Source organism: Sinohyriopsis cumingii, chromosome 16 (assembly GCF_028554795.1).
Source record: "Sinohyriopsis cumingii isolate HCF-2022 chromosome 16, ASM2855479v2, whole genome shotgun sequence".
Taxonomy (NCBI): Eukaryota; Metazoa; Mollusca; class Bivalvia; order Unionida; family Unionidae; genus Sinohyriopsis; species Sinohyriopsis cumingii.
The window spans coordinates 10,763,266-10,779,582 of NC_142976.1; the positions used below are offsets into that span (position 1 = coordinate 10,763,266).

The 16,317-nt window shown below is 35.6% G+C and overlaps 1 protein-coding gene across 3 annotated transcripts in view; it reads right to left on the reverse strand.

The window, feature by feature from the left end:
- Positions 1–1,311: 1,311 nt before the first annotated feature.
- LOC149779940 (alanine--tRNA ligase, cytoplasmic-like) overlaps positions 1,312–16,317 on the reverse strand; it is an 83,208-nt gene continuing 68,202 nt past the window's right edge. For all 3 annotated transcript variants that reach the window (XM_089936632.1, XM_089936633.1, XM_089936635.1), the window contains exons 19-22: positions 15,515–15,634; positions 10,145–10,231; positions 7,366–7,479; positions 1,312–4,517 (exon numbers count right to left, since the gene is read on the reverse strand). In XM_089936632.1, the coding sequence (XP_089792758.1) occupies positions 4,344–4,517; positions 7,366–7,479; positions 10,145–10,231; positions 15,515–15,634 (495 nt within the window). In that variant the 3' untranslated portion in view covers positions 1,312–4,343. The remainder of the gene's footprint in view (positions 4,518–7,365; positions 7,480–10,144; positions 10,232–15,514; positions 15,635–16,317) is intronic.

The window sequence follows — 16,317 nt, forward strand, 5'->3', positions numbered from 1 at the left end:
AGAGAGAATTGATGTTGTTTGGTCGCATTTGTCTTGACTAAGAAAAGAATTAAAGAAATATTACTTGAAATTCAGACTTATTTACTGTCTCACTCCTTTCTGATATTGTTGTTGTTGTTTTAGGGTTTAACGCCATTTTTCAGCACATGATAGGCTATACATGGCGGCCAGTATTAATGGTGGAGGAAGAACCCTGGAAAACCCCGGAAAGAACCACTGACCCACGAGAAGCTACTGGCAAACTTTCTCACATACCCACATAGGCTGAATCCGAGACTCGAACCCACGCAGACAGAGGTGAAATTGCAGTGATCCGTAACGGAGAGCGTTTTAGACCACTCGGGGCCCCGCCTTTCTATATTAATCTGTTAGGTATTATATATACTTGCTTATGTGTTGGATCCAAATGCAAACTGGAAAGACCCAGATCTGTCACTGTATAATACACTGGGTTTATGCAATTTGTTTGGAACATTCAACAGAACAAGTGACACTCTGATCTGCAGGTGCATTATGTGATGGCAGATCAGGGTCGAAGTTATTTACAGTTGGACCCGAATTATAAATGATGGTATGTCCAGCATAAAATGAGATATTCATGTAATAAACAACATTCTAGTCTTATGTATTTTTAGTGATCTACTTTGGAAAGGGTCTAACAGCACACCAGCATAATCCTGACTATACAGTGCCAACCAAAATTTAGTAGCCAAAATTGTAAAATGGCAATTACTTTTTCAAAGTCACTGGGTGGACAAAGTCATTCAAGCAAACATTAATGCACACCACCAGACAAAAGATAAAAAGTAAAGATTCTGACAGCCTTGATAAAGGCAAATACAATGTCCCACATTCTTAAAAAGTTCAAGACCTCATTTGCAAGTTTGATAATTATATATGCTCATTTATACACAAACTGAAATCTTAATGCAGATACTAATGCCACAGTAGAATGCCAAACATATTTACTTACAAGTCTAATATAACTGCAAACTGCACAGACCCAGATCTGCCATCGCATAATGTGCTTGCAGATCTAGCTTTTGTGCAGTTTGTAAGATATCATCAACAGAACATGGAACACCGATGGTGATTTGATGGCATACTATGCAATGGTAGATCATGATCTATGTTGTTTGCAGTTGGACTTGACTTATAACTGACTATATGTAGTATGTGATAGCTGTCTATTACAGGTACCAAAATAATACAACCATCTCCAGCAATAATGACATCAATAATGATTAAGTAAGAAAAATGAATTTCCTTTCATTTTTAATAAATGCATGTAAAAAGAAAACAAACCCAGGATTATGTGCAGTATGTTTTATTGCTTACAGTGATAGGTCGTGCAAGTTATTGAGCAATCAATTAGAACATACTATCATCTACATGGTTGATACATGCATTTCATCAGAAAATTCAAACCATTTCAAAGACAAAAAATGTATTTTTTAAGCACGATAATCAAGTATGGATAAGAAGAATATTAACTGGTTTGTAGAGTCCACAAAATATCCAAATTAAGTCCTTCATTCTAAAACTCATAAAATATTTTTTGTTGAGCTAGGTCCAGTTGAAGACATTGTAGGTCAAGGAGTTTGGGGCATATGTGTGGTAATCACATCTACATTAGGTGTGGTAATCACATCTACATTAGTCTGGCAGTTGGCATGTTTACCTGCCAGTGTTTATAATCCTTAGTTTTTCATGTTTAGCTAAATATGCTCTAAATTCATTCCTACGGTCCATATTTCATTTGTTGCATGCTTTTCACACTTGCCTTGAGTCTTCAAAACTCTTCTACTCATAGATCTAGCTGAGGTCACTTTATATTTATTTGTAGTAATACTGATTGATGGTGGGGATCTTAGGGCTAGGGTCAAATGCACATACATTTACAGTGAAGTTGTCTGCTTCAGGCAATTTTGCACTGTGTACTAGGTTTATCTTATTTTATTCATCGATTTTAACTAAGTAAATAATAACACTGCATTCTATAATCAATTTCTACTGTTTTAGATACTCTAGGTAATACACAGCCAGAAATGCATCATTATTTAACCATGATTTCTGATTACGATAAGTTTATGGCAAAGTTTCTGCAATCATTATGACATCAGGTGACTGCAGCTATGATTGACCTAATATCTTTTTGAGAAACAAAACACAGAGCTCTTTGTGTAATATTTGGCCTTATCTATATATACAGTGCATACAGTGCTTGTCCTAATATTGTTTGAAAATATGCTTCTCATTGCAGAATGCCTCACATTTTTCAAACCCAGTGAAAACTGCATCCATTCATATGGTGCTTACAATCCAAACAAGACTCAGTACTAAGAAGCACATAAGTAATCCAACCACAAGTCTTAAAGAATACATAAATGACCCTACAATGGACTGAAATTTCAGGATGACTGGATTTCCATCTTTTTTAAACAGCATATTTTATTTTCTTTATTGATAGTTATGACAGTAAATTAGTTTTTCAATTAAGCATAATTGTTTTGCAATTCAAGCACTTAAAAATAACTACCAAGTGTTTGCAGGCATTTTTCCATTTCTTTTGGAGTTTACCTTAAATTCAAGCATTTTTTCTCCTTAAACAGCACAATTTAAGCACTTTTCCAGATTGAGCATACCCTGATCCAGAAGTTGCTGTGAAATTTTAAAAAAAACATATACAGTTAATGTCCTTTTCAGCATCAATACGTTTACAACACAGTATCCAAGCACAAAAAATGCAATCATTTCATTTGCTAACAATATAGGTTCATTTAAAACTCCTGGTCTTCTCATTTACTATTCTTATTCTTAAATAGCAAAAAAGCTAAAAAATATTATAGTTCACATTTACCACTATCCATGTCCATGTGCCGAGGGAATGGGGACAACTTAATAAGAATCTACAAATTAACCCCACCACCACCATGGGAAGTTTAAATGTAATAGTCTTGTGCCATTAATACAAGATCATTCAAGTAAAACAATCAAATCAGACATCCTACATGGTGTCTTTTGATACTGTATCTTTCCCTGACTCCATCCATCCCCCCCAAACTGAGTTACAAATTCAGGAGATCCAACTAGTTGATGCATATGTTGTAAAGCACATACCAATCTTAGAACTGCATGAAAATCTGTCGGCCTCTCTCATTCACTACATGTAAGGAAAACAATTAGTGAAGAGAAATTTGGTATTCTCAACAATAGCAATATCATCGTCACCAAGACAATATAAGAGTGGCAATGATCAATAAGTGAACATGACCGGATTGGCCTTGGCTTTGGTGGCATTAATATCATTTTGATAGTGATCTCTGATAATCAGTATTTCAGTGTGATACAGCAGTAGGGAAAATACACAACTGGGTGGAAACTGGTTTGCAGACGAACAGGTAAATGGTTCAAATGACCACAACGTAGACTTTTATTGAAGAGACATCTATGCTTGATCTCCATGTTTCTCTCTCGTAAATTAGAGTGGCATCAAGAATGCCTGATTTCATGCTGTATACACAATGTGGTCATTCTAGTGCAGAAACATGTCTGGGTTTGAATTAAGGTTTGACATGAGCGGCTGCACATTTTTTCTCCTAGCTTTGTTTTCATGCATTTACCAAATTTGAGTGTGTGGGAAATTGGTTTATTCATATTTGCTTAAACAAGTTTATGGCACATTGTTAAATATATATGGTGAAACATATTTTATGGCACACTTACATACATTAATCAAAGGAATTCCAGCTTGCATTTGCGTATATTAACAAAAAAAATAACTTACTTTTAACAATGAACAAGCCCACAATAAATGACAAAATTACAGCATGAATGTGAGTGAATTATAAAGTGGAAATTACAAAACAATTCTGCACACATGGCAAGTGAGAAAACTTAAGAAAGATTTTTTTTGTTGGTCTTTATATCTTCATGGCAATGAGACACAATTTACTAAGGCACAGCATGTATTAATTCTTGAGTAAAAACAAGCTCTTCTGATGTATATACACTGAAAAATAAAAGACACTGATATGATCTGGATTAGGAATAATACATTCAATCTCAATTAAGGAAAACAGCCCGTAAACCATTCCACTGTAAAGAAATGAAGGTAATATCCTGTGTATGCCAATTTTCACAGCAGTAATTTCTAGTCCATTCTTCCATTCCTCCTGAACATAAAGAAAAAGCATCTGTGTGATTTATCTGACCCTCCACCATCAAGGCCTAAAACATTATTTTATGGAGCTTTACCAAGGTGACAACATCATACCATGAGCTGTGTAGATTTCATCTTTGAAATTTGAATTCAACATTTAAATTAAATGAATTCAAAAACATCAAGCAAGTTTCATCTGAGCGAATTCCTGAGACACTTTCATGGCCTCGTTCAATGCGCTGACATTGGATCCTGTTGCCTGTGCAGAGAATTCCCTCCCACCTCCCTTGCCATTTATCAAAGGAGCAACCTGCGAGACCCACTCATTAGCCGACAGTCCATTATCAGCAAGTTCCTGGAAAGAAATTAACAAGGAATTAAAGATCATTTAAATCTGCTGGAAATTTCATATTTTAAATATTACCAATCCAACAATCGAACTAATAAACATTTCAAAGTGGATCAATAAATTAAAAAAGGCCAGAGTAGTAAAGTTTCAAAATGCCCAATTTACATCTCCACAGTCCTAGATTCAATCCCCAGGCGGGCAACTTCAAGGATAAAAGTCAACATTACAAGGCTGAAAGCTTCCTTGGTTCGCTTGACTGCATAAGACTGTACAATGCCAACATCTAAGCTGAAGTTGTGAGAGCTTGTTATACAAGTGCAAAAAAAACCCAAACTAATTATGTGGCAAAATTTATCATATGAAAACACTGATATAAACTTGTTTGGACCAGTACTAATTTGTAATATGCTTAAGTGGTAAATATTTCACTTTATGCTACACTAGGAAGTATATCATAACAACACACCAGTGTGCAATATTAACAACACACAAATGAACAATAAAACTTTTTTATGATTTATTGAAACAAACTCTGTGCTTTATCAAGTGCTAGAGAGGATCTTGGGTTCTATGCTCATTTAAGATAAAATATACTAGATCTGTTGAATACTTGAAATCTTATGCTACCCATGGCCAAGAAGGGCAAAAATCATTTGAACCAGAGCTACTTCCTGATTTGACATGTTAATGCACGCAAGCACACACTCATACACAATGGCCAAAAAATATTAAATACGTGTCCTTTGAAGAGAATGACTATCTACTGGCCAAAAATAAATTTTAGGAATCCACTGGATGTTCGAGTAGCACTGTTTTCATTTAGGATCTACTAGATCATTGGGATGAATTTGTGTGTAATGTTTCCGGGTAATCCTCCAATAATTTAAGAGGTGTGGCAATTACAAAGTTACACTAACAGTCACACGGACAATGGTAGGACCAGTAGAGATAAAAATGCAATTGTCATTGCAATTATGTAAATCTGACCTTTATTCCCCTCCCTGACTCTCAGATATTGTACCCCTGTAACACATGCTTACCCCATAGGGGAAAGTTGGTTGTGTGGTTTAAGAAGAGATATAGTCATGGACAGAAAGATGGCCAGATAATGGGGAATATCACATTATCCCCAACTAATGAATGAAGCCAATAAGTTTTAGTTGGAACATAATCTCAGTGGCTCAAACACTTTCATGATCTGATGAAGACAATACAATCATACACCAGACAAGTCTTCAATACAACGATACACCAGGCAAGTCTTTAATACAATCATACACCAGACAAGTCTTTAATACAATCATACACCAGACAAGTCTTTAATACAATCATAAGACAAACAGGTCTTTCACCAAAAACAATAATACAATCATATACCAGACAAGTCTTTAATACAATCATACAACAGACAGGTCTTTCACCAAAAACAATAATACAATCATACTCCAGACAAGTCTTTCACTAAAAAACAATACAATCATACACCAGACAAGTCTTTAATACAATCATGCACAGACAGGTCTTTCACCAAAACTAAAAACAATAATACAATCATACACCAGACATGTCTTTAATTCAACCATACACCAGACAAGTCTTTAATACAATCATACACCAGTCTTTAATACAATCATACACAGACAGGTCTTTCACCAAAACCAATAATACAATCATACAACAGACATGTCTTTCACCAAAAACAATAATACAATCATAATCCAGACAAGTCTTTCACTAAAAACAATAATACAATCATACACCAGACAAGTCTTTAATACAACCATACACCAGACAAGTCTTTAATACAATCATACACCAGACAGGTCTTTCGCCAAAAACAATAATACAATCATACAGCAGACAGGTCTTTCACCAAAAACAATCATACAGCAGACAGGTTTTCACCAAAAACAATAATACAATCATAAAGCAGACAAATCTTTAATACAATTATACACCAGACAGGTCTTTCACTAAAAACAATAATACAATCATACAGCAGACAGGTCTTTCACCAAAAACAATCATACAGCAGACAGGTTTTCACCAAAAACAATAATACAATCATACTCCAGACAAGTCTTTTACCAAAAACAACAATACAATCATACACCAGACAAGTCTTTAATACAATCATACACCAGTCAAGTCTTTCACCAAAAACAATAATACAATCATACACCAGACAAGTCTTTCACCAAAAACAATAATACAATCATACACCAGACAAGTCTTTAATACGATCATACACCAGACAAGTCTTTCACCAAAAATCTTTTAAGTGTTAGCTTCAACATAAGTTCAAAACTTAATCTAATTGGATTAATGTTTTTCAAAAATCAGGTATGCATGATTCAAATCTGTCCTAATTAAATATCCCAAGACTGAGCATAAATTATACAAAGTTTGGGTCAAATATCAACCAGATAGTTACTGTTAACAAAAATGGTGTTACAATGCTTATTTATGCATATCTGCAGTCCTGTGATCAATGCTTGGTTCTGGCAAATTGAATGGTAAGTGGTCAACAATCCATTATTTTGGTCTCCTATTTTCCTTCACCTCAAAAACACTCTCATTCTTATAGCTGTTGAAAGTATATTATATACACTGTTAGAACTTGCATAATAAATGTAAATACAGTGGAACATGTTTACTGCCAAGTCTGTTTAATAAAATGTGTGGTAATAATGAAGTATTAATTTACATCTGAGAGATAATGCAATAATTCAATTTTCTGCAGATATCAAACTGTAATTTCGCTTGTTCTAAATTTTAGAAGAAAAAAAATTCTGGTCTCATGTTTTTGGGTTTTTTTTATAAAGATGTTCCACTGAAAATGTCTTCAATCTACCTTAGGAACACAACTCATGCAGAGAATCTTGCTGGCCTCTGGGTCCACAGAGAAAAACATGGCTGCTGTCTCGGGACTGATAGCTTTCACCTGCTTCATGGCTGCATCCAGGGCCTATAAAAATGAAGGAAAAAAGTTGGAATTAGTTTCTGCACATTAAAATAAGCACTCTAAGAAAAATATCTACGATGAAAGAAAAGTAAACACAAAAAAGGCTGGAACTGGAGCATTTTCAATTTTTTTTTCTCAAGTGTGGACAAATTGACTGAAAGACATGAAGATGAAAAATAAGATGGGTAAGAGCACATGGATCCAAGGGAATGGAAACTCTTGTCAAATATTATTAGAACAACTACATTTGGAACAGATTATCAAATCTCTTGTTAATTACAAAAAAAACACCAAAACAATAAAAAAACAGTTCAGAGAAATGGTGAGCAATTTACTCATTTAAATATATCTCTACTCCCATTACAACCCACCCCTGCTACATGATGTAGGTAGATCTATAGCAAAAAGAAAATGATGACCATAACATGTACCAAGTTTCACAGCAATCCACTAAAACTACAATAGTTGCATTCACAAATTTCTGTCATACAATGCATTCAGCTGCAAGTAAAAAGGGAAATAACTCTTACAAAAAGAGGAGTACTGCTCATTTCTCTTGGATTAAACTGAACAGTTGATAATTTCAAGTGGGTGTGTTTAGTAATGTACAAATAAAGTAGCTCCCAGTCTTTATTATTACATGTATGCTGATATTTCCTTATTTACTATATCCTGATAAAATGTCCTTAATTATTGTATGCTGATATTTCCTTATTTACTATATCCTGAAAAAATGTCCTTTTAATGATAAAGCCATAATTAATACTAGTCTCTGGCTTGAAACCGAAGTCATTTTAGATTTTTAATGGCATTTACCAAGTTTTATAGAAATTCAATGAGAAACATTATCTGCATCTAGAGAGGTAACAAGGTCAGTCAATCAGATGAAAGGTCATGTCATTAAAATGCATGAATTTCATACTTGATCAAAATCAACCAAGATCTTGAAGACACAGGCCCATTCAAATAAAGTCTCTTGAGTGGGAATAAACTCATCCTACAAGCATCTCATAAATATGCACACATTTCACTCATAATAAAACCATCTTGACAATATTAGCCTAATACCAAGTGTAACTACAATAAGGTCTGAAATAGTCTTCAAACGCTAAGAAGTTCTGTTAATCATATTGAAGATCATCTCATTAAAACGTTCAGATATTCCACAAAATAAAACAGATTACATCTGATTGCAGAAATGGCTTTCTTTGTATAAACTTGAAAGGTTATTCAGCCCAGGATGCTTTCTACAAAGTTTGGTCACTTTTTATTACCTGTTTTTGGAGGTTATGCCATTTAAAGTATTTTTTCTTCTGTTTTTAGTAATGGTGGCCATATTTGATGGCATATTGGCATTTCTGTACAGACTGGAAAGATCTTCTGGCCAGGATGCTTTCTGCCAAATTTGACCAAATTCTGTTCTGCATTTTTTAAGAAGTAATTTCAAAGATGTTTAGATTTCTAGTAAGGCCAATACATTTGATGGCAGGTTGGTATATTTTGTACAAACCTGAAAGGTGTTCATGCCAGAATGTTTCCTGTCAAGTTTGATGAATTTTAAAAAGCCATTTTGGAGAAGTCGTCATTTAAATTTTTATCTCCTTATAGTGGCCATATTTGCATGCAGATTGAATGGGAATTGTATAAAAAGATCTACATTGCCTGGATGCTTTCTGTCAAATCTGATCAAATTCTATTCAGCAGTTTTGGAGAAGGTGGCATTTAACAGTTCCTATTTTCAGCAATGTGGCCATATTTCATGATGATCAGCATCAATTGTAAAAACTTGAAAGGCCTTTGTGCCTGAATGCTCTGTGCCAAGTTTGGTTGAAATTGGCCTGGAGACTTCTAAGAAGATATTGAAAATGGCAATTATTGACAGATAACATGACAGGTTTTTTCTGTTTTTGGTAATGGCAGCGATATCTGATGGCAAATTTTCGTCACTTTGTACAAACCTGAAATAATTTTATACTTGGATGCTTTCTGTCATATCTGATGAAAGTGAAAGTAATGAGGTAAATCACTCAGCTACCCACTGAGAAGGAAATCCCCATGTTCAGCCATTTTAGTAATGGTGGCCATATGTGATGGCCAATTAGTATCATTGGCACACATTTAGAAAAGCCAAGTTTGGTTGAAAATTAATCAGTCACTGTTTGATTAGTTGAAAATAGCAACTACTCACAGATGGCTGGACCTCAGATACTTGATGACATCCATGAACTCACATGCCAAGTTTGGTTAACCTGATGACATGTGACCAAGTGAAGAACCATACCATAAGCACACTTCGCAATAAAGACAAGTGAGCTAAAAACTGCCTCCTCCCTCCAGACATTTTTTTAAATTGCATCTACATACCAAAAGGAATCAAAATCCAATATGTTTAAATCAACATGCTCGCAAGTTGTTCATATTATAACAGTGCAATTCATGACCTTAGACAATGACCCTGATATCATCCATGAACTCACATGCCAAGTTTGGTTAAAATCTAATATTACTCTTTGTTTGAATTATCATGTTTATAGATGTTCCATGATGCAATATGTGTATATACATGTAATTAGAAGAAAGTTTATTCTGCAACAATTTAAACCAAAACATAAAGTGGAGGTCAATGGAATTTCCACTTAAGATTTCTACTGATTCCTTGGAATCTTACCTTTGCATTGGACCCTGCTTTGAACTCGTGGACAATAAATTTCTGATTGGGGTTGGACTCTAGAAGCTTCTTGGCTTCTTCAACAACCTGAAATAAAATTTTAAGATTATTAAATATACGATGACATGCAAAGAAGTAAAGATACCAACATCGTCAAGAGTATTTTTTTAAAAGTGGCAACCATGTGTTGTTTAAAAAATACTGCAACAATGCAATTATTAATGAGTACCACTTTGTTTTTGTGTTTTAATATTTTTGAGGTTTAGCAGAAATGGTATTTTCAATGGTTCATAATATGAGGATGAGAATAGTCCTACTGTCTCCAATGATGGACTATTGATTGGATTACAGCATCCAATGATGGACTATTGATTGGATTACAGCATCCAATGATGGACTATTGATTGGATTACAGCATCCAATGATGGACTATTGATTGATTACAGCATCCAATGATGAACTATTGATTGGATTACAGCATCCAATGATGGATTATTAACTGGATTACAGCATCCAATGATGGATTATTAATTGGATTACAGCATCCAATGATGGACTATTGATTGGATTACAGCATCCAATGATGGACTATTGATTGGATTACAGCATCCAATGATGGACTATTAATTGGATTACAGCATCCAATGATGGACTATTGATTGGATTACAGCATCCAATGATGGATTATTAACTGGATTACAGCATCCAATGATGGATTATTAATTGGATTACAGCATGAACTAATCAATCCCTTTCTTGAAAAAGAAAGAGAAGAAAATCTGTAATTGCAGTTCGAGAGGAGACAGATGGAATCAACACTCTACTGAATGTACCAAATGCTGCAAATTTTCCACTGGATCTTGGAGGCCAGCTGCCCCATATCCTGAACAATGCCATATGCAACCCTGCTTGGAAACTGATCTTAATAGCCAAATGATGAGCACCCCAGTCCAAATCTGAGGTATCAGTATAGCGGAAGTATTCAGGTTCTGGGGTGTGAAAGGGAATACCAGCATAAAACCTGTCCTGATTTCTCCACCAGCCCAGATGATGGTGAAATCTAGATCCCAGTAGAATCCGAGATTAAAGGGGGTCTATGTGAGAACACTGGATCAACAAGTCATCAAAAACTGCATAACTGGAATTTGCAAAGGTCTTAAGCAAATCACTTCCATCGCTCTGGTCAAGATTAGAGGTAAGGGAGCTTACCCAAATGGAACAGCCCAAGAATAAAAGACTCCATTGTCCAGACATAACTGTCTGAATACCCAGATATGAAGATGTGCATGCTGAAGGTCTATGGAGACTGCTTGGTCATTCAGTTTCATGACAATCCTGACTGAGACTGAAGGTCTATGGAGACTGCTTAGTCATTCAGTTTCATGGCAATCCTGACTGAGACTAAAGGTCTATGGAGACTGCTTAGTCATTCAGTTTCATGGCAATCCTGAGACTAAAGGTCTATGGAGACTGCTTAGTCATTCAGTCTCATGGCAATCCTGACTGAGTCTGCAGTTTCCATCCTGAAACACTCTTACAGAATAAATTTATTTAAGTGGGAAGATCAATGATAAGATGAAATCTTTTGAAACCAGAAAGATCTACGTATATCAACTTTGCAAGATCTCTACAGCTCCTTTGTTAAAGGAGAAGGAGTGCAGATCTTCCTCAAAGAATCAAGATTGGTCTGCTGCAAAAACATCCTTAATGGAAAAGGGTCACAGAAGCAAAGCTGGTAACCCTCTCTTAATGTGGATAGGACCCATGGAAATGTTAGGTCAGCCCAGGCCTCTGAAAAATGGCCCAGTCTCAGAACCAAATTTAAAGAATTTTCAATTGCTTGTTATAATTTTTTTCAGTGGCTTGCTTAAATTAACTTGCCAACTTTTAAAGCTGAATTCTGAAATCACTTTTCCAGTATTTGGGTGGAGTCCATCTTTCAAGCTATAAAATAGTGTGAAAAGTTCAAGTCCTGAAATACTGGCATCTTTCAACAAAAGTTACTGCGATCACTAATTTTCCAGTTGCACACGCACTCCAATTGTAATGTGATTCACCATGCTTTCTGCAGTTGCAAGTAAAAAGATGTGTGTTTGGATTTTTAATGTAGCTTTAACAATTTTTCAGTCATATCGCTATGATGTCTACAGTTGTGACAGATTATAGTGATGTCTAGCATTCTGTTCTTATCAAAGTAGAGTTACGATAGTGAGTCAATAAAAAGCATAGACTAATGTTGTTTCTGTATTAGTTTCTTTCAAAACATTTTTCTTGAAATCTGCTTGATAGGCAATTTTCCCTGTCCATCCTAAGAAGCCAGAGTTTAATGGGTGAAAATTCTGCTATCGAAACATCATTAAAATTAAATAACACTTAAATACACAGTAGCTGGATTCCTCATAATGGGCCCGGGACATGTCAAAAAAAGAACTACCTGATTTTACAAGTGCTGAATGTTTGTTTCTTTCTGCATGGCTGGTCAATGCAGCATTACCAAAATAGCAATGTGCTTTTTTATACATGGAAATCAGTCTTCACTGTTCACAATTTTGTCACTTTTTCAAAGCCAATCTCTATACTTTCAAGACATGTTTCATGAAAGCAAGAAGAAGCCCATTTATAGTGATGACTTATAATTGATCTGTTGGTTGTTCAAGTTTTACATATAGACTCTTCTAAAAATAACAGTGATTTCCAGTAAATGAAAATGAGGTACACCATTTATGAACTAAAGGAACTGTGTTCCCAGAATGCCCTTTACCTCATACAAGTGCTTCTGGATGCCTCTACTGCATTTTCAAGCAAGCATTATTGGACACTTCCATCTGATTCACATACAAGCACATTTATATACCATCTACATGGAAGAGTGTCTTCATGCCTATAGTAAACATATACTATTTTTCCTGGTTTTTATAGAACCACCTTCGGGGGAAAATCCCTTATTAGAAACTACAGGATGTTGATGTAGTGTTCAATGCCATTTTTCAGCACAGGATAGGCTATACATGGCAGCCAGTATAAATGGTGGAGGAAGAAGCTGGGAAAACCCCAGGAAGAACCACTGACCCATGAGAAGCTATTGGGAAGCTTTCTCACATACCCACATTGACCAAACCCCCGAGACTCAAACCCATGCAGACAGTGGTGGGATGGCAGTGATCCATAACGGTGAGCACTTTAGACCATTCTGCCCCAAAACTATAGGTAATGAGGTAAACGACTGTTACATATCATCATATGGATGCTATTAATTACAACTATAAAGATCAGATTTTGCTCTTAAACGTAACTGTTGATAACAAATATTTACAGAAAGGTACAGTGGTGAAAATATATTTAACAAACTGCCGTTAGTTCTACAGGCAGACCTATTCACATGGAGTCACTTAGGTAATTATTTATAGCACACTGCAATGTGTGGCTTTGACACACATACATCGACTGTCTGCATGGTAATAGATATTACGAGTTAATTGGATAGCAAACGAAACACTCACTCCCTGTTCATTAAACACTTAAGATGTAGACTTTTTGCAAAATATGAATAACCAAGCGAAACAAATGGTTCCAAAAAATGTTTTCATTTTCACAAAATTTAAGGATACACCCACTTAGTCAAAATTCATGCATATCCAAGGACATGAAAAGGGATTTCAAAACCCAAGGATATTCAAGGATATCCAATGTGCGTACAAACCCTGCATGAGCTACAGGCATTCCATGCATCCAATTCCTATGCTCACAGTAGTTTTCATAATTTCAACAGTTCAATGTCTTGTCTTGTCCAGGTGCAAAGATATTTATATTAAATTCCAGACTTGCATTGGTCAGAAAGGGCTTTTGTGAGAAAGCTAGAATGTGTTGGTATTGCACAGACGATTCTGTGATCATACACAAAAATAATTAACCCATGATAGTACAGCATAAAACGTTAGGCCATGGTGGCCTTTGTCTGAAAGGTGAAGTGTCTTAAACATACAGCCAATTATCAAAGTTTCATGACTGGAACATATAACAACACAAACATAAATGTATTATTAATGCAAAATGTCAATGAAATCATTGAAGCACAACTCGCAGAGACCCTGTTTTGCAATAAGGAAATATAACTTGTCAAGATGCATCCACTCATCAAGTTTCTTGGCAGGATAGTATGAATATGACAAACCAAAAACTTGTGTGACCTAATTGCGTAATCTTAAGCAAAGTCAGTAAAAGATGAAAAACTGGTTACGGTGAGCTTCTTTTGTGGAAAAGGTATGGTAGTAAGTCTGAGAAGCATACAAAATGGGCCATAATGACCTAATCTCAAAAGGTATGGTAGTAACAGAGCATGAACACAAATTTAAATCCATGTCAGAGAAGCATACAATATGGGCCATAATGACCTAATCTCAAAAGGGAGTAGTGTTCATCATGAAACATGCATCTCAGCACCAAGTTTCGTGATTCTAGATATGGTAGCTTCTACACAGCATGCCAAAATCTGTGGTAATGAACTAAACACAAAAATTCGACTTAGCTATCAAAATGTAAAATTTAGGTTAAAGTGACCTTTTCTGGTATGGGTGCAGTATTATGAGTGAAGAATACAATTGTCTTGTGTAATGATTCAAGCATGAGAAGTAAAACTATCATACTGCAAATAATGCAAAAACTTGACCATGAATGTACATACAAAGTTAGTCCTCTCAGTTCCCTCCTCATGAGGTAGGTGCTTTGAACCCCATTCAGAACTGCTGTCTAGGACATAAGAAGAAAAAATGGTTGAAATTCAGTGAGGATTTACAGTTGTAGATGCTTTTATCTGTACAGATGTGGACACTGACACCGGGGTTTAAAGACTAGCTCTCCTAGACTTTGTTGAGGTGAGTGAAACGGTGTAGTCTACATACTTCTGATCTTTTGAGGTACAGAAAAGAAAACTAAATGCAGGACTTGACTAAGTCTGATGGTCAGATTACCACTGTATACCCATGTCAAGGTTAGGCATTAGAATTACATACAGTAAAATCTCATTTATGAAGTCTCTACATTTCCAACACTAATTTTAATACAACACCACAAATTGGAACACTTTAAGATCTTCATCAACTGCTTCTGTTTATCCTACAACATGTATCAGAAATTTGTTTGCAGCAATCATCTGTCGGATACATGAGTTTCAATGTATAATAGATGCCTGTATCCCAAAATAAGTTGAATCAATCTTTCTGAAGAATGAAAATAGAACAGATGATCATAACTTTACAGTGCTGTTATATTTGGGAAACTGTGTAAATGTTATGCATTTTTGTGCAATTTTGGAAATTTTATGTTGCTGAAAGTTCTGTGACAGGCTGTATTTACTACATCTTGGATACTTACCTCTGTCATGATGGTAGCTTTCATTGCCTTGTCCTGGTCATCAAGCTTTGTCTTCAATTCTTTCAGTTCCTTCCTCAGTCCATCCCTCTGCCAGTATGGGATAACAGACTGGGCTACTTCCTGCAGGAGGAAAGAATTTCTAGCAATTGATACCATGTACACAATTATGAACAGCAAACATCCAAACCTGGATAATGCAATAACCTCTGTATAACCAGCTATGAACAGCAAACATCCAAAGCTGGTGTTGTATAATGCAATAACCTCTGTATAACCAGCAATGAATAGCTTACACCCAGACCTTGCATTGTATAATGTACTCGCCACAGCCTATCCTGACTAAAAAATATATACAGAGAAAACCCAGCTCTGAATGACAGACAACCAGAGCTGGTGTTGTTGTTGTTGTGGGGTTTAATGCCATTTTTCAGCACACGATAGGCTATACATGGCGGCCAGTATTAATGGTGGAGGAAGAACCTGGGAAAACCCCAGAAAGAACCACTGACCGAGCTGGTGTTGCATAATGCACTAGCCTAAATATATCAAGACTGTATATATGCAAAGAATTGGCAGATATCTTTCTGGGGGAAAACACCATAAAAGTTGCGCCCTCTTACAGGTGCTTTACAGCCGGTGGAAATACTTTTATCCCATCACTCGAGTATATGGTTCCCACTCTTTTCTAAAGATAAATTTGTGTGACTACAAATGCAAATCACAAATACCAGATCAAATTTCATCAATGCCATAGTTTTATTTTGTCTTTCAGCAGATTAGAGACGTAATGATTTTAATGTTTG